The sequence below is a fragment of the Protopterus annectens genome, chromosome 2.part2 (genome assembly GCF_019279795.1).
Source record: "Protopterus annectens isolate FY-2018-M chromosome 2.part2, PAN1.0, whole genome shotgun sequence".
Classification (NCBI taxonomy): domain Eukaryota; kingdom Metazoa; phylum Chordata; order Ceratodontiformes; family Protopteridae; genus Protopterus; species Protopterus annectens.
Window position 1 is genome coordinate 743795426 of NC_056730.1, and position 27648 is coordinate 743823073.

The 27648-nt window shown below is 39.4% G+C and overlaps 1 protein-coding gene across 1 annotated transcript in view; it reads left to right on the forward strand.

The window, feature by feature from the left end:
* Window positions 1–27648, forward strand: part of KIAA0825 (KIAA0825 ortholog) — a 1661419-nt gene that overhangs the window by 1266509 nt on the left and 367262 nt on the right. The window contains exon 17 of the mRNA XM_044064463.1: window positions 16975–17202. Within this exon, the coding sequence (XP_043920398.1) occupies window positions 16975–17202 (228 nt within the window). The remainder of the gene's footprint in view (window positions 1–16974; window positions 17203–27648) is intronic.

Below are 27648 nucleotides of genomic sequence, written 5' to 3' on the forward strand. Positions count from 1 at the left end.
TTCTCAATATTATTAAATAATTTTGGACAATCTGCCCCAAATCAAACTCAATATCTTCAAAATCATTTAAATCAGATTGGTCACTAATTACAATATTTAAAAACAAGTCCCCTTCAAAGGATCAAAATTACAGAACATTGAACCTCTGATCATCGAGGACCAGAGGATTGAAGTTCTGCAATATCGACCCCCCCCCAAAAGTGAAAACTTCTTATTTCATGTTTTTTCAGGGGGTCAAGCCCCTCTGCACCGCCCCACTACTTAACTGTACCAACTCTGAGATTGCACTACAATGAACATAATGGTAAAGTTCTCGTTCCTCCCTGTACAGTGATCTCCATTCACAGGGCTCGATACTGCAGGACTTTGATCCTCTGGTCCTCGATGATCAGAGGTTCAGTGTTCTGCAATTTTGATCCTTTGAAGGTGACCCTTAAAAACATATCAGCCCAAACCCTACTATCAGTAATTAGTTTCTCATTTATCACAATTCTATAATTTCTACTCTGACATTTCATTTGTTGTAGATGTTTAAAAAAACTTTCTTATTATCAGCTGTATAACATGCCAGCCTTTTTTCATAATTCCTTCTGTTTATTCTCTGATGCCTTCTGATATTAATCATAGTATTTTCTTATACTTGTCTTTATTTTTAGTGTTAGGCTGCTTCCTAATCTTATTCCATAAAAAATTCAGTCTTCTAAAAGCTTTATCTAACACCCTATTCCACCATGGGGGATTTAAAATTTTTTATCATTAGTAACTGTCAGGAGCACATTTTCCTTAATTACCTGAAAAACGTAGCCATAAAATCTTGACCAACCAGATTCAGTATTTCCAATAGCAATTACTTCTTCCCATTTCCACTTGGTGAGTTGTTCACTTATTATGGAATAATCACATTTATAATAAGCATACTTATATATTCTCCTTTTTTCAATTAGGTCATTAACCCGTGTATTGTACTTCCAAATAATACTACCCTGATCAGAACTTAACCAGTCTGGAACAATTAAACAATCATCAATATTTTTAACAGAATTAGTCCATACAACATATAGGATATTAGAACATCTTGCTGTATCTTTAATAATTTGTATATATCCATGTTCCTGACTATATCTTATCACATCTCCTATTACTTCAATAAAATTCAGCACAGGTTTGAGGACCTTAACAGATACCCTGCAACTCTGTCTGTCCGGAAGCCACCATTTTAAGCTTAAAATAATACAACTGAACCCTAGTGGATTTTTCCCTGTGGTTTTCCCCTGGCCACAGTACAGGCAACACAGGTTTGAGGACCTTAACAGATACCCTGCAACTCTAACTATCTGTCCGGAAGCCACCATTTTAAGCTTAAAATAATACCACTGAACCCTAGTGGATTTTTCCCTGCGGTTTTCTCCTGGCCACAGTACAGGCAACACAGTTTGAGGGCCTTAACAGATACCCTGCAACTCTATCTGTCCAGAAGCCACCATTTTAAGCTTAAAATAATACCACTGAACCGTAGTGGATTTTTCCCTGCGGTTTTCTCCTGGCTACAGCACAGGCAACACAGGTTTGAGGACCTTAACAGATACCCTGCAACTCTAACTATCTGTCCGGAAGCCACCATTTTAAGCTTAAAATAATACCACTGAACCCTAGTGGATTTTTCCCTGCAGTTTTCTCCTGGCTACAGTACAGGCAACACAGGCTTGAGGACCTTAACAGATACCCTGCAACTCTAGCTATCTGTCTGGAAGCCACCATTTTAAGCTTAAAATAATACCACTGAACCCTAGTGGATTTTTCCCTGCGGTTTTCTCCTGGCTACAGCACAGGCAACACAGGTTTGAGGACCTTAACAGATACCCTGCAACTCTAACTATCTGTCCGGAAGCCACCATTTTAAGCTTAAAATAATACCACTGAACCCTAGTGGATTTTTCCCTGCGGTTTTCTCCTGGCCACAGTACAGGCAACACAGGTTTGAGGACCTTAACAGATACCCTGCAACTCTAACTATCTGTCCGGAAGCCATCATTTTAAGCTTAAAATAATACCACTGAACCCTAGTGGATTTTTCCCTGCAGTTTTCTCCTGGTCACAGTGCAGGCAACACTGGTTTGAGGACCTTAACAGATACCCTGCAACTCTATCTGTCCGGAAGCCACCATTTTAAGCTTAAAATAATACCACTGAAGTATGTGTCCCAGTAAATAACTACTACATAAGCTAATCTTTTAATTAATGCTAGACTTTGTAAGCACAACAAGAATTTACAGTGTGTTTTTTTTGCTAGTCACCACAAAAAGCAGACGCCAGCAGCTCCTATCCTTTCTCTTTGGTTACCCACTATCCTCATACTGTTTCTGTGTATATTATCATGTTCTGCACTTTACCCTTCCCTGAATTCATTTCTAGCCTCACTCATAATTGCCTTTCCTAGTGCACCTGCCCTATTTTACTGTCTTCAGACTCTTACATATTATTTTTTTTTATGTTTTGCCCTGCTTTTAGCTGCTAGTAATACCTCTGTGTCCCCCTGCAAAGCCCCTCTCTATTATAGCTTATTTTAATCATACAGCACTGGGTTTCCTTCAAGTAAATCTACTTGTGTAGCTTGAGGCCAGTGTCCTTTTGTAAGCTTACTTCTGCTCATATTTTATTTATTTTTATTTTATTTCTGGTGACTATACCTTTAGAAACGTTATATCCATGTCTCTCAAGCTAGTTTTTTTACTATCTTTTCTGATTGTTTCTATGACTTCATCTTGACCAGGGTGCTAGCCCCACTCCGTTCACCCTCGCTACGCTAGGGCTCATTTTGCTCCCCTACCCTACCCCCATTACCCACCACCATTACAACTACCTTTATACCTAACTACCCTCCCCTTCCTGTCCCACTAGCCACTACAATTCCACTTCCTGCCTATTGTCACAACCACCTTACTAATCTGTCAATCTTGTCAACACCACTTCATCTATTCCACTGTCTCTCTACCTACTCTATCTGACCATATTTTATTCCGACATGTATTATTTTCTAATATCTTCTACACTACTCCTTATTCTCTCTATCTCCACCTCTTACCACTCCAATCTCTCTGACCCACTCCTATGTTCACCAACTTCTCACTCATACAACATATATCCAACTACTTCATCTTTTACTATCTCCCCTAATCTCTTTACTACCTCTATCTTACCTCTGTATAAACTATCCATAATACAGGGTTTTAAACCTTCCCACAAAGCTAAGTCAAAACTATACAAACTCCATCTAGCATCTACTACACACTCTCTCTTCACAGAAAACCTACTTTGCTCTGGAGATATCCATCCCAACCCTGGCCCCTCTTCTCTCCCCAAAACTGCCTCTACACTGCCCCCATCTTACTCCTCTAACAGTCACCAACCTCAGTCACAACAGTCATCTCCATCCAAATCCTTACCTATTTACATATTGAATATTCAGAGTCTAGCAAATAAAGTCACTGAGCTGCACTCATGGATAGCTCTCAATACCCCTCACATTCTCTCCCTATCTGAAACCTGGCTCAAGCCACAAATCTCAAATAGTGAAATACTCCCACCAGGTTATAATATCTTCCGATCTGATAGACCTGTAAAAAAAGGTGGTGGCGTGGCCATCCTCTACTCAAACATTCTTAACCTCGCACCATACCCTTCCCCAATTCCTGAATTCCTCCCAGCTGAAGTCATCATCCTTAACTGCCATCTGAATCCCCACAAAAAACTTGCAATTGCCTCTATCTACCTTCCTCCTGGTAACAATCTGCCCATTCTTGAAAACATCCTATCCTGGTTCTCCCACACTTATCCTTGGTGATGCCAACGTTGGTCCAAACTCACAACTGACTCCCCCCAACTCAGTATCCACCTACACGGCTTCCACCAACTTATAACATCTCCCACTCACTTCCATAAAAATTCCACTTCCAGCTCCATCATAGACTGGATCCTTACCAATTCCCCCCACCAATACCACAATCCCACCACCTTACCTGGCTCACTCAGTGATCATCTCCTTACCACCATCTTAAGACACTACTCCCATATTCCTAAACCCCACCTTATCAAAGACTGTTGAAAACTATCGACTTTCAATTCATCCCAATTTAACTCCATTCTCCACAACATAGATTGGTCCATTGTAAAACACCTCCCCCTAAACTATGCTGTAAGCACTTTCAATAGCATCTTCATGAATACCCTAAACTCCTTAGCTCCCTCTAGGAAGATCAGATTAAAATCAAACCATGCTCCCTGGCTCTACAAAGAGACTAGGTCCCTTATGAAACAAAGAGATCATGCTTGGAAAACCTGGACTAAAACTAAACAACCACCTTTTCTTCAAAAATACAGGCAACTGAGGAACCTTGCACAAAAACATACAACTGATGACAAAAAGTTATACTATAGCTCTGCTCAGCTTAACAACAAATCCAATCCTTGAAAATTTTGGTCATCTCTCAACAACATCCTCTATCCTGGAAAGCCCTCTAATCCCTCCCCATACCCTAACTCTTCCTCTCAGGAAACAGCTACCCTCCTGAATAAACACTTTATCTTCCATCCAAAATCTGGTAACCTCTAAGAGAAACTCTACTTCGACACCCACCTCTCCAAGTCCCACTAACACAACTTTGTTTTCTTTTGAGCCAGTTCCCATTACTTACATCAAATCTTTACTACTCAAGCTAAAACCTTGCTCTCCTTCCACTGACAATCTATCTCCTACATTCCTCAAACTTGCTGCTGACTCAATTGCCTATCCTGTATCTATGATAATTAATCGATCTATTCTGGAATCAACTGTCCCCACCCTTTGGAAATCTTTCTTCTCTGTCTGTCTTCATAAAGGTGGAAACTCCACTGACCCCTCAAACTACCGACCCATTGCCATTCTGTCCCCCCTCTCCAAGATATTAGAAAAATGTATTCACTCACAGCTTCTCAATCACCTCCTCACACACCACTTACTTTCCCCTACCCAACATGGTTTCCGTCCTCACCACAACACCACCACTGCCCTCCTCTCCTTCACTCATATCATTGCAGAGGCCCTAGACAACAATAAACTCATTCATGTCTCTTCCTAGATCTCTCCAAAGCCTTCGATACTGTCTCACATCCTCTACTACTATCCAAACTTACAAATCTCCACCTATCCCTCTCCGCACTTGCCTGGTTTAATAGTTACCTATCTGGCAGGGGATAATCTGTCAAATGGCTCTCATCCTCCTCACCTTTCCTTCCCATCTCCACTGGTGTTCCCCAAGGCTCCACCTTGGGACCCCTTTTGTTTAACATATTCACTAATGATCTTTATACCTCATGCAAAGAATCCTCCCTTATTCAGTATGACGACTCCACACTTATATCCATCTCAAATAACATTCCTGAACTACACTCCCTGACCCAACAGGCCCTACTATCCACTGAACAATGGCTCTCTCACAACCTATTGATCCTAAATCCCAAAAAGACCAAACACCTACTTTTCCTTCCCCGTTCTCTTTCTCATCACAAAACCTCCTTTTTTATTAGATCTTCTAACAATAGAAATATCCAACCTGACACCCACACAAAACTCCTAGAGGTCATTATCAATGACGAACTCAAGTTCAACCTAGATTCCAGTGTATAAAAAAAAAAAAAAAAACAGAAACTAGGTCTGCTATATCGGAACAAAAAATTCCTAACCCCTGAATCTAGACTTACCCTGGGCCAGGCACTCCTCCTCCCCTCCCTCTTATACACTGCCCCAGTTCATAGCAATATCCAGGCCTCCACTCTAAACAAACTGCAACAGACTTACCATAAAATAGCCAGATTCATTACTAACTCCCCATAAAACTCACACCACTGCATTTCTTTAAACTCTCTTCAATGGCTTGAACTTCCCCAGTTTCTGCTATCTTATCAATTTCATATGCTACACTCTCAGGGGTGTCCAACCTTTTCGCTTGCTGGGGCCGCATTGAGTGAACAGAAATGGTCTTGGGGCCGCATATAAAATATATCATATAGTTAACTCTTTCGTTGCTCTGGAAGACCACAGTCGACCTCCTGGCTGTACTGTAGGTGCATTTGAACAATGAATAAATGTAATAAATGCCTAATATTTGCCTTAAAATTCTAATTCTCATTCTAATTCTAATTCTCTAATCTAACAGTTAACTCTAACATCTTAGTTAATATATCTGTATATATCTATCTATCTATCTATATATATATATATATATATATATATATATATATATATATATGTGTGTGTGTGTGTGTGTTTTTTACAAATAAACAGATATTCACTATAGCACTAGCATTTCTCACTGGGAAAACCATTCCAGCAGTCCAGCTACGTAAAATGTCAACATCAGCAGTCCTACAATACTGTAATCCACAAAAATAACCCAACAAATTTGCAATAAAGTAAAGAATTCACATTACTGACTTAATAAAACAATTCTGAATAAGCTACAAGAGGGTCTAACCCAAAAAAATAACTGGTGGCAGAAATATGGCCTCAAGCTAAATGCCAAAAAATGCATCATCATCCCCTTTGAGGAGAGTGATGTCCCCACAAATGATCACATTAATAACAATGTTGTAAGCACGCAATAAGTCGTATGGTACTTGGGCACCCAGGTTGATAGAAACCTGACTTTTGACCACCACGTTGTCTCCGTTGTAAGGAAAGCTTTTACATGGCCCACTTCATTAGTAAGGGTATCTCATCCAGGGACAAGGAGGTCATAATATCCCTGTATTCTTCCTTTACAAGAACCATTATTGAGTGCAGTGCCCCTTTTGGCATATGCCTCAGCAAAACACCCTGCCAAAAGAAAGACTACAACCATTTCTGACAAAAAAGCTCAAAGGACTAAGTTTACTTAGTTATCCAAACATACTAAAAAGCTTCTTGCTTTCCTCTGTCTCTCGCTGGTCCCTATAAATTTCATCATTGGCTTGCTTTCCAGGCTAAGAAAGATCCTGCCTTAAGAGACTTCCTCTATCTCAGAAATACTGGTTATACTTAAAATGCTCACTACAAAGACCACAGCTTTCACTGCAACATAAACAAGCCACTTTTTATGGACAGGTTCTTGACACAAAAACCTTCAACTTCTGTAGAAAGCTTCTCTCATTATCAAACAATGTAGTTCAGCAACACGATGGCTGGATGGATAGCCATAAATGTAGTCCTTGGGTAAGTAGCATAGCCTTCATCAAACCAGATGGAAAATCCACATACTAACCTTTCCCAGCTGGATGGCTAAGATCTAATATTGGTTACTCAAGTCTAGTTGCCCAAGAAGAGGGGCATGTTTAACTAAGAATTCCATTTGCAAAATTATATTCAGTGTACATATTAAATCTCTCTCCCTCTTACACACACACACACACACACACACACACACACACACACACACACAAAAGCCCCTACTTGTAAAATAGGCAACCTCAGTAATAACATGACACCCACTCACTGAATGAAACTGTCTGGAAGTCAAAATATCTGAAAAAAAAAATTCATAATAGAGATGGATTCATCCATCTAATTTCCCACCACCAAAAGGACCATCAATAAATCAACAAACAACTGCTCGGCAAAAAGTAAATCAATAAGAAAACCATAAACTATAATGCTACATACTGGTGTAAACATATAACTTGTATCAATGCCCAGGATAATCCATACCAAAAGATTGTTTCAGAGCTTCAGCTATGTACAAACAGCTTTCTCCTAAAAACTTAACTCATTGATATTTGCCTTGCTTGTTTGTGTCTTTCGGCTTTTCTCAGTTAGGAGTCGCCACAGCAGAACTCCGGTCCGCTAATGATTGGTAGTTGATTTTTACTTGCCGAATTACCAGCTCTGATGCACAACCTTCAACGAAGGTACGGCCATTCATGCATGTCTCCACGCAGAAGGCGCTCTAGCTGAGAATCGAACCGGACAGCGTCTTACTGTGAGGCGACAACGCTACCGCAGCACCACCACCACGATAAACAAACATTTGCCTTGCTGTAATTATAACTGTAAAAAAATGTTTTTAAGTTTATTCTGTACTTCAGTGATTCTCACTGTTACAAGATGTAATCGCTGCCATATTGTATGAGTACTACATCCATAATTTGCTGTCTCTCTCTCTCTCTCTCTCTCTCTCATGTATTGTATTATATTGTTTTGTGTTATTTTTGGAGCTTTTCTCCCCGGGCCTCCGCTGAAAATGGACCTGTGTCCAGTCAGACTTGCCCGGTAAACAAATGTAAAATAAATAAAAATAAACTTCCCTCCAATCTAAAGCCATTTGACATTCAGACATTTTAATTTGTGCAGAAGTTACTCACAGACTGATAGTTTACTGAGCTGTAATGCTGACCTTCGCGTTTGAAAAAAACAAATTCCCAGACTTTGTCAATAGCTCAAAGTGTAGAGAGGATTATTTATTTATTATATATTTATTTATTTTTGGAAAACATCTTTAAAACTGTTAAATTGATTACACACCCAGAAACACAGAAAAGTTATTGTGATTGTGTAAAACCACAGACTGCTGCAAGAAATCAAAGTCACATTAGCACTCTATGCTTATGTCCGAACAGATGAATCATACCTGTCAATTCCAAAAGAAGTAAAGTAGCTTAATAAGGTTATATGCAAGGTTACATGGCAGTTTACATTGGAAATAAGCAGAGATATTAAAAAGGCTCTGTTTTTCATAATTATGCTGAAAAGTCTTCCAAGGTAAATACAACTTCTGATTTAGTATGGAACCATACCTCTCAACCTTAGAGCAAGAAATCTGGACAAAGCGAAAAATAAAAGTGGGACACAGGCCCAAAAATAGTTATGCATCACAGACACCATTGAAACAACTGTATCTGCAAATATTATACATCACGTATAATCTTTCTATCCCATTATTGTCAGTTAAACATTATATGGTTCATTCAGTCCTGCCTTCTTTTGCATCAAAGAAAACCATGCTTTGAAATGACAAATGCATTAAAAATAATAAATAAAACACATTGCATCAACATCCTGCAACTTCCTACCTGCAAGCAACCACAGAGCTTTCACTGAAACTAGGGCTGCTTGTTTCCCCAGAATGTCAGCTCTCCCTAATTAAATCTAATGTTATACTATCTACCAGTATCTGGACTATCTGAAATAAATTAAATTATGGCCTGTAAATTGAAAGTACACTTTGTTTAATTAATCTACATTTCTAAGCCCACTTACTATATTTGTTCAGTAACAACCCAATATTCATTTCCAGGTCACTTTACAAGACATTGGCAGTGGTAGACTTGGCATCCTTCAGAACCCCACAGGCCCACGCTAATACATTGTCCATTAAATGTAAATATCCATCCACTGTAAATGGCAAGAAGCTATGTCTTAAAAAATCTACTTCTGGCATGCGTACCCAAGTATTAGGTTTTGAAACAAAGAAACATTCTCCACAGTCTATAAGTCTCTGTCTTTAATAATCATCTACTGTTGCAGCACTCCCAACACATAAGCGCACACATACACACTAAAATCCCCAACATTTAAAAAATGACATTGTGCCCACTTGATTTGCCAGTATTGATGATCCGCCAAAGCTATGCTTACTGTTGTCCAATCTACCACTGCTTAGACCCCACCAATGAAAAAACAGTACTAGGTGCTTTTTTGTTTGTCTGAAAAAACAATACAACTTTATATGTTACAGTCCCACATAGTCAGTCCACTACTGACCCATTAACCCTAGGCTGCAGTCTCATTCTTACTCCCTGGAACTGCATTACCTTGGATGACTACTTTTATTTCCTAAGCAAAAGACAGAAATTAGAAGATAAGGCAAAAATTCAGACATTGTTTGAAAATCCACAGTTAAGAGGTATGAGTTCATGTTCAATACAACACTCTCCCTGTCAGGAAAGCCACAATTTAATGAAAGTGTACTTTTAATGTATGATATATTTATGAGCTAACTTGTTTGTGTTCAGTAGGTAGACTGATCATTGTTAGCCTCTTTGTGCATGCGTCTCTCTCTGTCATTCACACATATAGACACACTCTTCTTCTGCTTTCACGCACACAATTCTGCTTTCATGCATGCACTCACTCACTCCGTACTTGCCTATTAACACAGGTAATTGCTGTCCCTTTCAAAGGCAACAGCGGCAAATCCATAAATGAGTCCCTCTTCAGTGAGAACACACACACACACACACACACACACACACACACACACACACTGATTGTTCGGCGCAAAATAATGGCGTAAACACACTGACCCTTTTTTGGCTCAAAAACAAAACTAGAAGGGTGCTTTGGCACATGCGCACACCGACATGAGCATTACAGGTCACGGGAGCGAAAAACACAAAACAAAAAAAGTGTTTTGGGGCATGCGTACATCAATGTTGCAGTTAGAGGTTGAGGGCCGCATGGAAGAGCTCTGAGGGCCGCATGTGGCCCGCGGGCCGCAGGTTGGACACGTCTACGTAAAGACACACAAACAAACACTCTATTCTTTATAAACCCTCCTTCTGTCCATGTCTATTTTCTTTAGTCTCCATCTACATCCCATCCCGGACACTCCGTACTTCTAACCAACAATTACTTGATATCTACCACCCAAAAAGGTCAGTAGGCAAACTGCTCTACAAACACTCCCTTGCCCATGCTTGGAACAAACTTCCCCTTGACTTATGTTCAATCTCCCACACCTCACACTTTAAAAATGAACTAAAAGCTTATTTTCTCAATTCCAGAACCTGCCCTTGCCATGACCCTACCTAGTCTTCCTTTCCTTTATGTACCCTCAAAAGGACCATACTTAGTACCTCATTACACCTCTCTCTCCAATGTGTCTACTATGGATTTGCACAATTTTAAACAAACAAAAAATGTTCATTGTTGACCTATTGAACTATATCAATGTAAAATTGTTACTTAGCTTCTATTTAATGCAACTTTAACTTTATGCATGTATCCCAACATATGTGAATTGTTTTTCTATAACTGCTATTGTATCAATATTGTTTAAAATTGTACTTGTTTTAAAATGTATTACTGGAGCTTTTCTCCTCAGGTCTCCACTGAAAATGGGCCACAAGCCCAGTTGGACAAACCCGGTTAAAAAATGTCAATAAATAAATAAATAAAATAAATAAATTGATGTTCCAGTCCCATTTAACACATGAAGCATTAAAATCACCAGCAATAATGTCAAAATTATCTTCAAAATAAGATGACAATATCTTACCAAATTCTTTAAGTTCTATTAAACTTTGCTTCAGAGTTGTACAGAACAAACATAACTTAATTTCAGATCTTTTCAAATTAATTTTGGCCGATATTATTTCAGATTTCTCATAGGTATTAATTTAGAAGCCCATCTTCTTTTATAAACATAAACACCACCACCTTTTTATATTTTCTTATCCTATGAAATGCCTTAAATATATATTAATACATATAATATATATATGGGTATGTATGTATGTATGTGTAAGTATATATATATATATATATATATATATATATATATATATATATATATATGGGTCTAGGACTATTCACTGAAAGCACATTTCACTGAAACACATTTGACTGAAAGTTATATATGGCCTTTTCCCCACTGTAGTGTGACCCTGGATTTAGTATATATAGTAAGAGGGGGTGGGGGCATAGCCCCCCACGTATTTTAAATATTTTGAACTGTATACATGGATACCTGCAATTCCAATAAATTACTCTTTTCTGAACATAATATATATCCAAAGTATGTGGGGGGCTATGCCCCCCACACCCCTTCGTACTATATATAGCAACTCCAGGGTCGCATTACAGTGGGGAAAAGGCCATATATAACTTTCAATGAAATGTGTTTTAGTGAATTGTGTTTTTAGTGAATTGAGCTTTCAGTGATTTGTGCACAGTCATTTGACGAAATGTGCTTTCAGTGAATAGTCCTAGACCCATATATATATATATATATATATATATATATATATATATATATATATATATATATAAAATTACGTGTATAGAGATATGTATATATATATATATATATATATATATATATGTATGTATAGGTTCATAAGTAGGTACTAGACTATGTGCCCGAAGGCATTTATAAACCTAGCAGGAATGTGTTGCCTTTCGCCACCCCCTTAGATTAGTTCCCTGTGCCTCTGTCCAGCAGAGCCATTGAAGTGATCCCTGTGGTAAACTTTCTGTTTCCCATCCACTCATCAAGGTCTCTCTTGAAAGGGTTAGTGAGGAGCTCTGCCTAATGTAGATTGGAATCTTGTTACAGAACATGGGAAGTCTGTGGGACAGGAATCTATCCCTCCAGCACGTCCTATTTATTGTTGTGGTGAGGTTTAGATCCCTGGAGCGTGTGGCTCGAGGGGATATGGTTTTCTTTAGGTGGAGCATGTCCATCAATTCTGGGTTGGACATGGCCTTGTATGTCAGGCAGAGATCACCTCTGAGTAGGCGGAATGCAACCGAGTACAGCTGGAGTTTCTTCAGTCGAGCTGCATAGGGCATCTGCTTTAGGCCAGTGATCCTCTTGGTGAGGTACTTCTGCGGTCTTTCCAGTTGTTGCAGGTGTCTTGTAAGGTACATCCCAAATGGGGCATTGTACTCTATGATAGGTCTGATGAGTGATGCATAGAGGGGCTCAATGACCTCTTAAGATCTGGATACAAACCCTTTTGTGATTAGGTGGGCCACATAGAAGGATTTTCTAACTACTTTGGCAATGTGATTATCAAAGGAGAGGTTACTATCTACTTGGGTCCCTAGATTCTTTATTATGTCTTCCGTATTTAGGGGGCTACCACGTATGTGATAGTTTGTGGGTACTTGTTTTTTTCCAAAGGGGATGACTATGCACTTTTTGGCATTTAGCTTGAGGACATGGTTTTGACACCAGGTATCTGTCTCAGTGAGACCCTTTTGGAGGATGTCTGTGTCAGCCGAAGAGTCAGTTATAGCCCCTAGTTTGCAGTTGTCTGCGAACTTGGTCAGCCATAGTCCTCCTGTGCTTGCCTGTACCTCTGAGAAGTATATGCCGAACAGGAGGGGTCCTAGGACTGAGCCCTGGGGAATGCCACTTGTAACCGGTTTAGAGTCAGACCTAGCACCCGCTACTCTTACCATGTGGGTTCTGTCCGTGAGCCAGTTGGCAACCCATCTCGTGATGTAGGGGTTTATGTTCAGGCTAGTGAGCTTGCCTATAATGGTGTAGAAGGCCTTTGCAAAGTCTAGGTAGGCTGTGTGGACCACCTTTCCCTCGTCTATAGCCTTGGTAACTGTCTCAAAGAAGTCCACCAGGTTTAGGAGGCATGATCTGCCCTTAACAAAGCTGAACTGGGTAGAGTCCAGTGTTTGGAGGTTCCCAGTGTCTCTGTTATTGAGATCCATGATGATTGGCTCCATAGCTTTGCAGACCAAACTAGTCAGGCTTATAGGGCGATTGTTCCCAGGGACCGTTGTGGCTCCACCTTTGTGGAGTGGAATAATCGTTGCTGTGCGCCACTCTGTGGGCACATAGCCTGCGGAGAGGCTGAGTTTAAACAGTGTGTTTAGGTGAGGGGTTAGTTCATCTTATATATCTATATCTTATATATATATATATATATATATATATATATATATATATATATATATATATATGTATACGGGCATGTATAAATATATGTATAATCTTAATGGAGGATTTTTCTCAGTGAACATTGTTTCAGTTACCATCACAATGTCCTCCTTTGTAATCTTTGCTTTAAAAAAAAAAAAAAGAAAAATTTGTTAAGACTTTGAGTATTACAAAGCATAAATTTCAGTTGGACCAAACTCTACTGTTTAATGCTGTTGATAGACCTAAAAAATATTTGAACTCAGCAATAATTTGTTTAAAATATATATATCACCTTAGTAACTCAAATTAATTTGATCATAACTAAAAAATTCATGATTAACATCAATCTTTTCCCATAAAGTTAACATTTATATCTTTTTTATAACATATTCTCTCGATGTTAATAGGAAAACTTCTTGCTATTTTTTGTGAAACTGTATCCAAACTACTTAATAAGAATAACATAACAAAAGACCAGTTCAAAATCTCTTTGTCATAATTGTATTATCTCATTAATGGTGATCATTACAATTTCAAATATTATTTCTACCAATATCATTTACACCTTCTGATATAATAACTTTGCCATACCTACTTCTTCTTCTTCTTTCGGCTTTTCCCGGTTAGGGGTCGCCACAGCGGATCACCTGTCCGCTCATGATTGGCAGTGTAGTTTTACAGTGTCGAGTTGCCAGCTTGGTACCCAACCTTCCACAGAAGGCACACACACACACGCACTCACACCTAGGGCCAATTTAGAGTGTCCAATCCACCTACAGCATGTCTTTGGGATGTGGGAGGAAACAGGAGCACCCGGAGGAAACCCACGCGACCACAGGGAGGACATGCAGACACCGCACAGAAGGCACCCCAGCCGAGGATCGAACCGGAGAACCTCTTGCTGTGAGGCGGCAATGCTAACCACTGCACCACCGTGGCTCCCCTCAATTATTAAAATTTAAAGCAGTTAAAATATCCCACATTCAGCAGTTTCTCAAACAAGTCACCGTAATCTAACCCTTACTCAAATTAGATACTAAATTTCTTATACCCCTTAACATAGAGTCTCCTATAATCAAAACTTTTTTATTAATCACAGGACTGTCTTTTACCTTAAAACTACTTCTACTGCATACATTATCCAGTTCTTCAATGCAGATATCAGAGTAACCTAAGGCCCTTCTTCTCTTTTTTCCTTATAACTCTTTCCCAGTTTTCCTCATCATTAGGATCATCTTCCTGAAGAGCTTTCTTCCTACTGCACCTAATATCTGTCTTATTTTCTGATAAGGATTCTTCCACAGTAGTAGAGATCAGTGGTAAATGAACAGATCCAATACACATAGTATCATTATCCAGTTCAGATCTGTGAACCCTTTGATCCACAGAATCACATTTTTCCACTCCATCTTTCAATTTTTCATTAATATCCTTATGATCATTTTCACATAAAGAGGTTAAAACTTTTACTTTTTATTTATTTGTAAAAATTCTAAGGTATGGAAAGACGTGTAATCTTAACATCTAAATCCACATGCTCAACAAAATCTGAAAAATCTTTTATCAACTCTTGTGTACTTACAAAATTTACATCCTGCCATCTATTACAGAGATGATCCACAAGATTCCAACCAACAGTAACATTATTATACTTCTTGAATACCTTACGTTGTGTTAAAAAAAACTCCTCTCCATTAAATCCTGTAGGGAATATTTTTCCATTTTTTTTCCCATTACAAACTATAAAAGTTACTAAGGAATAAAGATATAACACACCTAACTTGCGTAACATGCTTCATAACACAACTCAACTTAGGATGAAGGGGGCAAGAACTTTCTGTTTTCTTTACGGATGGGTTCTAACAGCCTCAACAAGGGACTTTGAAGATAAAAACAAAGTACTAGCTGCTCCAATTTTTCTTGGCCTTGGGAATATTGGTAAACAGTGCAACATCCCAGATGGAGCAATCACAAGTGTAGATTTTTGTTGGCTCTCATCTGGAAATGAAGACTTGCAGGGCCAGCCTGTCACGAGAAAGAATTTTGAAACTTCAGTCCATCCTATGCCATCTTTTAATTACTCTTACAGTGACGGACACTTCCTCCCTCAAAGTTGTGTGTCTCATGACAGTGACAATTTCAGATGTTGGGTTAGGGTTGGTGTTAGCATGCACTACTAGGGGGATTCCCCCCACTCCACCTTAGTAATACATGCTAATCCTAACCCTTCCCTACCCCAACTCTGTACCTTACCTTAAAAAAAATACTTTTCGTAACACCGCACCACATTACATCTAACCCTTTTCATAACCCTTACCTTAACCCTAAAAAAAGCATACACTTGCATGCACACTGTACAATTATCCCCTTACACTAGCCCTAACAGGTATATGGTTGTGAATAAACACACACACACACACACACACACACACACACACACACACACTTACCTGTTTCTAGAAAACTGCCATCCTGTGAAGTGAACGTTTGATAATTTGAATGTTTGCTTAAAAACAGAAGCCCCAGCTTTCTTTGAACAAAAGTTAGTTTGATCAAAGCGCTGGTAACTCTATGGTTATAGTTCCGTTTTCATTTTTTTTCAGGAATGCTTCTATTGATGACACTTGTGCAGATGTAACATGGAGCCCTCTGCATGCCTTCATAAGACTGTAAATTGGATGTGTTCTCAAGATTTAGGTTAGCATTCAGGGCTGACACACTTTTGTGGTATTCTGTCATGATCCAACCAATAAGAGAGGCTGAGGACTCTGTTCCTGCTGTTCAAGTGACCAGACTGGATCATGAAAGATTTGAAAGTTATGCCTCTGCCATACTGTTAGGTCTTCATGATGTATGTTGTTTCACTTCATCCTACCCACCCCACATGCTCCTACATAGGTAAATTTGTACCCTTGCAGGGCGATCAAGAGGAACACCCCAAAGCCTATAAGGCTTAATTAAAAATTGTTAATGGTTATGTTTGTATAAGAGCAAACTCCAGCCAGAAAGAGGGAAAGGTGTGGTGCATTCTGGGAACTTTAGGAGTAGTTTTTGAGGTGGAAGAGTCTTCAGGTGCCAAGTAACTGCTGCCTGCTGCACTCCTGTCCTGCTGATGAAGTGAATGGATGTGGATCATACTTTTCTAACATTGTGGTAAGTACATAATTTTTGTTTAAGTAAGATTGCTAATGGAGAATACATGTATTTTAGTTTGTATTAAAAAGCATGTTTGTATTCTGCTGTAGCCTCCATAGTAAACTTTTTCCTAAATCAAATTCTTCCTTACTTTTTCATTTACTTTTAGATGTCCGTGAATCAGAACTGGAAATTTTAAGATGCCTACATTTTGTTTTGACGAATTCTGTAAAGAATACAATAGAACAGGTTATTTCACTTGTATGTGGATGGCAGAAAGTGGATAACCATGGTTCTTATTTTTGTAAACAAACTGTTCCTGAAAGCTTACTGAAGAAAATTCCAAAGGAGTGGAATTATACACCTGGGGAATTTAAAAGGAAAGAGTCAGGAAAAAGTAAGCAACTTCTGTTTTATGCTCTGTACAAATTAATAGTCATTAATGTATTACTATCTCCTATTTCATGCAGTGAAAGGTCTTCAGTGCATCCTTAAGTATGCATGTGATGATATATTTGTAGTGCAGTACCAGAAGCTTTAAAGAAAAAAAAAAAAAACAACATGACTGAAATTTTGGAAGTGTACCAACAAGAGAATCTAAGCTGCATCTGCAAGTAGTCACAGTAGGATGAAATTGTAAATATATTGCCTTAACTTTAGTGATCTATGCTTTCAAACAAGCATTATTTGGTAGAGTGTAAGCATGATGAAGGAGCAGTGACCCCCTCAGAGACTGCTGTCCTGCCCAGTTAACGATTATTAGTTGTCTTAAAGTAGGAATGCTCAGATAGTAGTTTAGGTGTCCTGCTAACGGAATAGTGTAGATGTATTTCTGCAGGGCTATAATACAGTTTTCAGTTACTTCATTGCAGGAGGGGAAGGAAGACTAAGGAAAAAATCAAGTGTAGATGTATTTCTGCAGGGCTGTAATACATTTTTCTGTTAATTCACTGCAGCAGGGGAAGGAAGACTAGGGAAAAAGTCAAGTGCAGATTGTTGATTTCTTACAATATGCTTGCTTCCCTGTAACTGTCTGATCTGCATGTATGCAATTCAGGATTGTTGATTACGAGGCACACACAGGAGCATTTTCAGTTCAGCCCCAGACTCACACCTCAGTTTGCTGCTGACTTAAAGCTGTAACATCTGTAGCAACCTGTTGCCATACCCTTGTACTGAAGCTGCAATTTCTATATACAGTTAAATCATTTGGACAGCACTGCACTGCTACAGTCTCTAGGTAACATATTCAACATGCATTGAAACATTTTGCAACCTAAGTACACTTTATGCATCTAAGTGTCATTTTATAAGGCCTTCATCATGAGAATATTGGCCATCATCACTGGTCTTCTTGGAACTGCCCCTCTGTCACCAGCAGTGATCATGCCTGTAGCTTGAGGAAATTTTTTTGCTGAAGTCACTATTTCTGTTTCCAGGAATGGATATATTAGATGAAGTTACTTCATGTAAATTCTCTGAGTTTGTTTCTGAGGCCTGGTTTATTTCAACTATTTCTTAAAGTAGCTGCATGACTGACAGTGTTGATGATGTAATTTTCTTCTATAAATGCATGTCACCTACTCTGAACAGTTTACAATCTAGGATTACTAAAATTAGCAATTACAGTTACTTATAATGGGACTTTATTACCCATACCAGAGCCTTGAACAATCCCTACTCCCAGCCCTTTATTTAAAACAGACACGCTATTAACAGCTTTGTCATAAAACATCTTATCTTCAGGGGACATAGCCAAGATTTTCTGAAACTGTATGATAGCATCTAGAATGCAGCCCCAGCTACCACAAGTGGAACAGCGGCAGCCAATACACAGTGCTTCTTCTTCAGTGGAACATAATCATTACACTCAGTTTGTAGCATTCGGTGCCCATAAATAAGCAGTTAAATATGAGAGAATAATTTAAATTGAGAAATTAAGGCATAAAGCTGCCTTGCTTGTCCAGTTTAACAACTGTTTTTCACATTTAGATTTATCTTGAGTAAATGCTCCAGTTTGACATAAATATATTACTCTTAAAAAAGTGCACACTATAGCATACATAGGCTAGTGAAAGCGGATAACACATACATACAAAATCTAGAGCACTTGATAATAGTTTTCAATCTTACTCACAAACACTGGCTAATCTACAATGTATGTACTGTACCTGTGTACTATGTATGTATTCTAACCATGTTCCAAATTTCAGCTGTACACCACAAATCTATTAATTACCTTTATTTTTAAAATGAATATTTTTTTGTTTGTTCTCGCCACTGTAACTGTTTATGTGCCGCATACCACTGTAAAAACATGTCTCCTGTAATTTGTGTGTATACTGATCGTGTCTAAATAACTAAATGTGTCTGTAATTTTTCTTTGTGGAGCTTTTCTCCCCAGGCCTCTGCTGAAAAAGGGCCTTTTCTGCTCAGTCAGACATCCCCGGTTAACAAATGTAAAATAAAATAAAATAAAATAAAATACATGACATGTGTAACAGTGCCCCTGCTTGTGTTTTAGTTGCCTGCTCTGCTTCAGTTCAAGTGCTGACTGTATTTTCTCAGGAACCAGTAATGGTTATGAAATGGGAAGTTTTGATCTTGTTCCCTTCCTGAGGACATGGACTTGTCTTGACATTCCTACAGGCTGGATGAGGCGTATTTCTGTAATTGAATAGCAGACAATAATCTGCCTGATTGGAATATTCACATTTTCCGAGAATACTTTTGATTGACTGAATCATCTTTTCTACTTGTTCATTCAAATGAGGGTACTGAATAATGGCGGTAAAGAGGAAAAAGTCACATAATTTTGCAGTCTAGACATTTCTGGTTTAAAAACTGTGGTCCATTGGGGTCTGTATTACCATGTCAAAAGATATGTTCACAGAATATCTCTTAATCAACACAGTAATATCAACTTGTCTAAAACACGAACAGCCGAGTCAGCGAATTTTTTCCCCATGGGAAAAAAATTCTTCGGCCATACAGAAAAAAACACACTTTTTATACACTACAACGTGGGGTGGGGGGCTGTGCCCCCCACACATCCCCTAACTAAATATACCAACTCCGAGATTGCACTACAGTGGGGCAAAGGGCAAATCCCTGATGATGGCCGAGCAATTTTTTCCCCCTGGGAAAAAATTCTCTGACTCCGTTCGGGTTTTAGACAACTTGGTATTACTGTGTCGATTAAGACGTGATCAGCGAAGATGTCTTTCGACATGGTAATATAAACCAGTCCATTGCCAGACATAATTTGGTTTATCATCTCCTACCTTGAAAATATAGACTTCTGAATCTTAATTGCTGACTGGGTAGTGGTCCTTCTCAGATATACTGTGTCAGAATACTTTGAATTGCAGTCAACACAGAGCAAAAATGGAGAATTTCCTTTTACTGAGTCAAATCAATGCCCAGTTTTAACCATGGCAGTGAACATTTTGTTGTGTAGAATTAGCTGCTCATTTTACTTCCACTTTTTAAATATGATACAGATGTCACAGTTCTGAATCAATTGTTTATCTGTACAAGCATGTTTGTACAGTACAAAATGCCACATGCCCTTTCCTTGCATTTCTTAATGCTTCAGTTTGATGCATGTAATTTTGTCAGCATTTGGAATACTTTATCACCATTTCATGTTAGCCCTTGTACATGTGATAACTTATCTCCAAATGTGAAATATGACTTAATCTGAATACATTATTACTTGATTCCAACTGGCCATCCTGTCTTGATGACATCTTGCAGCAGTTTTCAAATCTGTTACTACTTTGTAATGTTTCAGCTCTTGTACTCTCTGTCATTAAATGTAGATGTAATATAAACTGTAATACATCTCAGTTCTTCTCCAAGAGATCCACTTTAAATTAATTCAAGTGTGCTGGCCCTACACTAATTGTGTGTGATTAGCTTCCATAACTTAATACTGCACATGTAAGCCACATTTCTACAATGATAACATTCTTTGTACATGTACAGGAACTTTGCACAGGGATGTTTTGGATTTTGGTCTGATTCCTCTGCAGTACTTTTCATATGTATGTAATCATGGAGCATTTGGCATCTGGTGACTTTTGCTAGCATTTCTTTCCCAGTTTGTGTGTTTAGCATGGCTGAGCATCTTTCAGTTCCCGGACTGTATAGGCAATAGGCTTGCTTTTTTTCAGCAGAACTAATCCTAACCCTTGCTAACCAGCATCAATTTGTAGGATTGCAGACAGAATAATATTGTAGGATTTTATAGCTGATGCCATAGTTACTAGACTCTTCAACAACTTGGAATTGTATTAATCTGCTTGCCAACACTCTACTGTGTCACATTTTAGCAGCTTTAGCACTAGAACTTTGATCTCTGACAAGTGAGGAATAAACTGTGATGAACACTATACCATTCCCAGTAGTCACATTACAATGGAAGACCCGAGTTAACAAAGGCTGCCACCTGTACTGTTGGCCAACAGGGTGCTGGCAGAAATTGGGCTACCATTGGCCGAAGGAGAAGAAGAGGGGAAAGCTTGCCTGAAAGCAGAAAGAGAGGAGGAAGGGTAGGAGTGTAGTAGTGAGGGTAGGAACTTTGAATGTTGGCAGTATGACTGGTATAGCGAGAGAGCTAGCTAATATGATGGAGAGAAGGAAGGTTGATATATTGTGTGTGCAAGAGACCAGATGGAAGGGGAGTAAGGCCAGGTGTATAGGAGGTGGGTTCAAATTGTTCTATCATGGTGTGAATGGGAGGAAAAATGGGGTGGAGGTTATCCTGAAGGAACAGTATGCCAAGAGTGTTTTGGAGGTGAAAAGAGTGTCGGCCAGAGTAATATTTATGAAGCTGGAAATTGATGGTGTAATGATGAATGTTGTTAGTGCATACGCTCCGCAAGTTGGGTGTGAGATGGATGAGAAAGAAAAATTTTGGAACGAGTTGGATGAAGTGGTGGTGAGTGCACCCAAGGGTGAGAGACTGGTGATTGGAGCAGATTTCAGTGGGCATGTAGGTGAAGGGAACAGAGGGGATGAGGAAGTGATGGGCAGGTATGGTGTTATGGAGAGGAATGCAGAAGGCCAGATGGTAGTGGATTTTGCGAAAGGGATGGACATGGCTGTGGTGAATACGTATTTTAAGAAGAGGGAGGAGCATAGGGTGATGTACAAGAGTGGAGGAAGATGCACACAGGTGGATTATATCCTATGCAGGAGGGCCAGTCTGAAGGAGATTGGAGACTGTAAAGTGGTGACGGGAAAGTGTAGTTAGGCAGCATAGAATGGTGGTCTGTAGGATGACGATGATCAAGAAGAGGAGGACAAGTGTGAGAGCAGTGCCAAGGATCAAATGGTGGAAGTTGAAAAAGGGTGATGTGAGGTGAAGTTCAGGGAAGAGTTAAAACAGGCACTGGGGCAGTGAAGAGTTACCAAATAGCTGGGTAACTACAGCAGAGATGGTAAGGGAGACAGCTAGAAAGGTGCTTGGTGTGACATCTGGACAGAGGAAGGAGGACAAGGAGACCTGGTGGTGGAATGAGGAAGTATAGCAGAGTATACAGAGGAAGAGGCTGGCAAAGAAGAAGAAATTGGATTGTCAGAGATGAAAGTAGACAGGAGTATAAGGAGACGAGGAGCATGGCAAAAAGTGAGGTGGCGAAGGCTAAGGATAAGGCATATGGAGAGTTGTACGGAAGGTTGGACACTAAAGAGGGAGAAAAGGACCTGTACCAATTGGCTAGACAGAAGGACCGAGCTGGAAAAGATGTGCAGCAGGTAAGGGTGACAAAGGATAGTGAGGGAAACATACTCACAAGCGAGGAGAGTGTGTTGAGCAGATGGAAAGAGTACTTTGAGGGGCTGATGAATGAAGAGAATGAGAGGGAGAGAAGGTTGGATGATGTAGGGATAGTGAATCAGGAAGTGAAACAGATTAGCAAGGAGAAAGTACGGACAGCTATGAAGAGGATGAAGAATGGAAAGGCTGTTGGTCCAGATGACATACCAGTGTAAGCATGGAGGTTCTTAGGATAAGTGGCAGTGGAGTTTTTAGTCAGATTGTTTAATGAAATCTTGGAAAGTCAGAGAATGCCTGAGGAGTGGAGAAAAAGTGTTTTGGTACCTATTTTTAAAAATAAGGGTGATGTGCAGAGCTGTAGTAACTACAGAGGGATAAAACTGTTCAGTCATAGCTTGAAGGTATGGGAAAGAGTGGTAGAAGCTAGGTTAAGAAAGGAGGTGATGATTAGTGATCAGCAGTATGGTTTCATGCCAGGAAGGAGCACTACAGATGCGATGTTTGTTCTGAGATTGTTGATGGAGAAATATAGAGAAGGTCAGAAGGAGTTGCATTGTGTCTTTGTGGACTTGTAGAAAGCATATGATAGGGCGCCTAGAGAGGAGTTGTGGTATTGTATGAGGAAGTAAGGAGTGGCAGAGAAGTATGTAAGAGTGGTACAGGATATGTACGAGGGTAGTATGACAGTGGTGAATTCTGCAGTGGGAGTGACAGATGCATTTAAGGTGGAGGTGGGATTACATCAAGGATCAGCTCTAAGCCCTTTCTTATTTGCAGTGGTAATGGACAGGTTGACAGACGAGATCAGATAGGAGGCCCCATGGACTATGATGTTTGTAGATGACATTGTGATCTGTAGTGAGAGTAGGGAAAAGGTTGAGGAGACCCTGGAGAGGTGGAGATATGCTCTAGACAGGAGAGGAATGAAGGTCAGCAGGACTAAGACAGAATATGTGTGTGTGAATGAGAGGGAGGATAGAGGAATGGTGAGGATGCAGAGAGTAGAGTTGGCGAAGGTGGATGAGTTTAAGTACTTGGGATCAACAGTTCAGAGTAATGGTGAGTGTGGAAGAGAGGTGAAGAAGAGAGTACAGGCAGGGTGGAATGGGTGGAGAAGAGTGTCAGGAGTGATTTGTGACAGAAGGGTACCATTAAGAGTGAAAGGGAAGGTCTACAAGAGGGTAGTGAGACCAGCTATGTTGTATGGGTTGGAGACAGTGATATTGACAAAAAGGCAGGAGTCAGAGCTGGAAGTGGCAGAGTTAAAGATGTTAAGATTTGCACTGGGTGTGACAAGGATGGGCAGGATTAGGAATCAATGTATTAGAGGGTCAGCTCAGTTTGGATGGTTTGGAGAAAAAGTCAGAGAGGCGAGATTGCATTGGTTTGGACATGTGCTGAGGAGGGATGCTGGGTATATTGGAAAGAGGATGCTAAGGATGGAGCTGCCAGGTAAGAAGAAAAGAAGAAGGCCTAAGATAAGGTTTATGGATGTGGTGAGAGAGGATATGCAGGTGGTTGGTGTGACACAGCAGTATGCAGAGGACAGGAAGAAATGGAAACAGATGATCCGCTGTGGCGACCCCTAACGGGAACAGCCAAAAGAGAAGAAGACACTAATCTTGTTGCACCTAGTTGAAGACCATTCTTTGTCAGCTTGTTCAACATACCTTAATGAAATGCCACATATCTGGCAATCTTTACAAAATTTCAGTCTTTGAGATCTTTTTGTTCAGCAACTTGATTAATCATCTGTCATATTACTGTTTGTAGTAGTCCAGATGAGAATGTCATCTGTAATATTGTCCATTCCATTTAACCAGTCTGATGTGTTTGAAATATTTCTTGTACTGATGAGATCCCAAAAGTAAGCTGCAAGAATCTATATTAACCTTAGAGCATGTTAAAGGTTTATAGTTTTGAAAAGGCTTCATCCTTCTTGATCTGCCAAAATTCTTGGCTTGCAGCATTGTCTTTCTAATCACTTTAACATCTTGATCTGCAGTAAAAATAAATGCTTGACTTCAGTAGGTTCTTCTTTGACTGTTCTTATGATTGGAATTTGCTTTTTTAGGGTTGTGGTTTAATCTTTTTATCTAAAATTAAATGTTTTAACTACTGTCATGGCACAGTTTTTTAAGCTTGTCTCCAAGACCATTTGCAGTGAGATTCATCTCAGAAAATTGAATCTAAGACTTCCGTTTTTCAGAGATACTTCCAGGCAGTTTTGAGATATTGGTGGTTGTGAGGTTATCTTCTATAGCCCTAGAGCTAAATATTAAAGGAACACATACAGCTCCATCGTGCATATAGACCAAGTCCTGTATGAGTTTGGTAACAGTTGAGCCAATGGCAAAGACTTGGAATGAGTAGCTGATGCCAGCTTGACCATCCAGGAGAGGGAGAAGAGGTCCATATTGGTGCAGTGCTGGTACGTCATGAAGAGAAGGATACATGGCATATATTGTATGACTCTGACATGTTTACTTGATTATGCCAAGCTGCTTCTGTCTGGCACTTTCTTAGAGGATATGTTTGTAAGGAAATTTACATCCTTAGAGGAAGGTATAGCAGGCCCTCATGTCTGCAAGCATGCACATTAGCATTCAGTGGAAGAGTTGGGGCCAAAAATGGAAATATCCACCTGGATAATGACCTCTGAGCACACATTCACTCTTGTGATTGAGGATGAATGGACACAGTACCAGCAGTGGCAAGATGGTCAAACAGCATCAATAGAAAATAGCACTGAAAAAAAATGAAGAAGAGAAATGAAGATGCTTTGTTGGTTTAGTGGAGGAGCTTGAAACCAACTAAAACCTGTGAGGCAAAACAAATTTGTTTTGGTGTAATTTTGTGTTAAAATCCACAAGTAATGGCAGACTTAGCACAATAGGCTTCTTTATTAACTCTTGGTGAGCGTTACCGTTGTCTTTGCCTTATGGTATGTACAGTAATAGAAGCTCCAATTTAGAAGCGTATGGCAGCAACATCAGTTCAGAAAGTGCAAGGTCAGAGTAAACATAAATTACAGCATCCATTGTTAAATTTTCAATGCTAAGCTGCAGTACTGGAGAAGACACTTGACTATAGAGAAAGAGAAGAAGACAAAGCACATTTCTTTTGGGGCACTGACTGCTTCAACTCATTACAAGGACTTTAGTGGCTTATTAGGACTGGGTCTGCATTGTACCAGCTTCGGGTTAGAGTAGAAGCTTCTGTTTATCAACTACCTGAGGCAAGGTTCTATTGAGGGATTAGAGCACCTGATTTTAATTAGCCAGATTCTGCAGGGGTGGAGGCTTGATTTTTTAATTTTCCAACTTCTCGGAGGTGGAGCCTTACAGACTTCAAGTAACTGGAGATTTGCTCAGTTCTACACTTTTCGGGGCTTATCTGCTAACAGCACTGTAATGTAAGATCCAGGCAAGGTACTAGGAGACTACCCAGAAGGAGGAAGAGACCACACTGCCCATTCCACCTGCTTCCTGACTGATTCAGTGCACTTCAAAGATTATGGCAGCTTTTCAAGATGAGTTTGCAGGGTATCAGCTTCTGAAGAGAGTAGAAGCTTGCAATTGCCAGCTGCCTGAGCTTAGATTTCATCAAAGGCTTGGAGTACATCATTTAGACTGGATGGCTTTTGTGAAGGCAGAGCCTTGCAGACTTTAAATGGCTGGATGTTTGCTCTGTTCAGTGGTCTTTATTATGAGCTGCTTATGGTAATGTAATGTGCAGTCCAGAGAAAACACCAGAAGAGTACAAAGAAAAAAAAAAAAGACCACAAAGCACTTTTCTTCTAGGCTTTGACTGATTCACTGTACTACAAAATGTTCAGTATCTTCCTAGTATCAGTTTACAGTTCATCAGCCTTTGATGAGAGTGAAGGATTCCACATACCATCCACTTGAGCTTGGGTTGCACTTCTGATACTCTCTTTTTTTCTTTGTATAGTTCTAAATCCTAGCGTTATCCCATATATCTTTATCCTTTGCCACCTTAATCTTACTAATCCTGTCAGTGATTTTATTTTACTCACCCACTAGCCTAAGTTTATTTCCACAGCAGCAGTCATGTTATGTATATGCCACAGCTGTTCTTAAACCAATCTAAAGGACTAATCTTCTGTTACCACTATTTTAGCTAGCCATTTCAGTCAGTGCCTCAACTTTCTATTGGCTGCCAGGTATGGAGCCACAGAATGTTAATTCTGTTTTCTTAGTCTAATCCTCCCAGGCATCTTGAGAAAGTATAGCAACTTCATCATGTTTACTGACGATCCACTGTAATTATTTAACACAAAATCCATCTGCGAGAGATGCATTTACACACATGAACTGGAGGCAGATCTCTTGGATCTTTTTTTAAACACTTTTATTGACATAGGTAAATTTATATTTATATAAAAGTAATTAAACTGTATTAAAAAGTTCACATTTACAAACATTGTACTTCACATATATTGCTATGTATCATATAACCTGAGCAACATTACATACATTTTTCAATTCCTGCCCCTTTTATTTTCTATAAACAGGAAACATCTTTATTAAACCATCACTTATGATATAGGCAGTCATACATTTATATAAATGAAAACAAACCACACTGACACAATCCTAGTTGCAAACATTTTACATCCCAAACTATACTGACACACTCCCAATTGCAAACATTATACATCACTTATAATTTACTCAATCACTGACAGTCAAACATTACACAGCTCATTAAGTCCTGCCTTCTTTTAAACCTCATTCCTCCCCTGTATGTATTGTTCCTACAATTTCCATGCTTTCCTATGTAGTTTATTCCAACCTTTTTCTAAAGATCTCAGTTCCAGTTGTTTTATCTCTCTTACTATAGACACTACTTCAAGTATAGTTGGTTTAAAGTCTGATTTCCACTTTCTAGCAATTGCTTTTTAGGTACCCACCATATTTAGACACAGCAAGGCCTTGCCATGTCTTGGCAATTCTGATTCTGTATCGCTGTATCGTATCTTAGAAAAATCATCTCACTCGTCACACTAAACTGCTCATCCAATCATCTCCGACA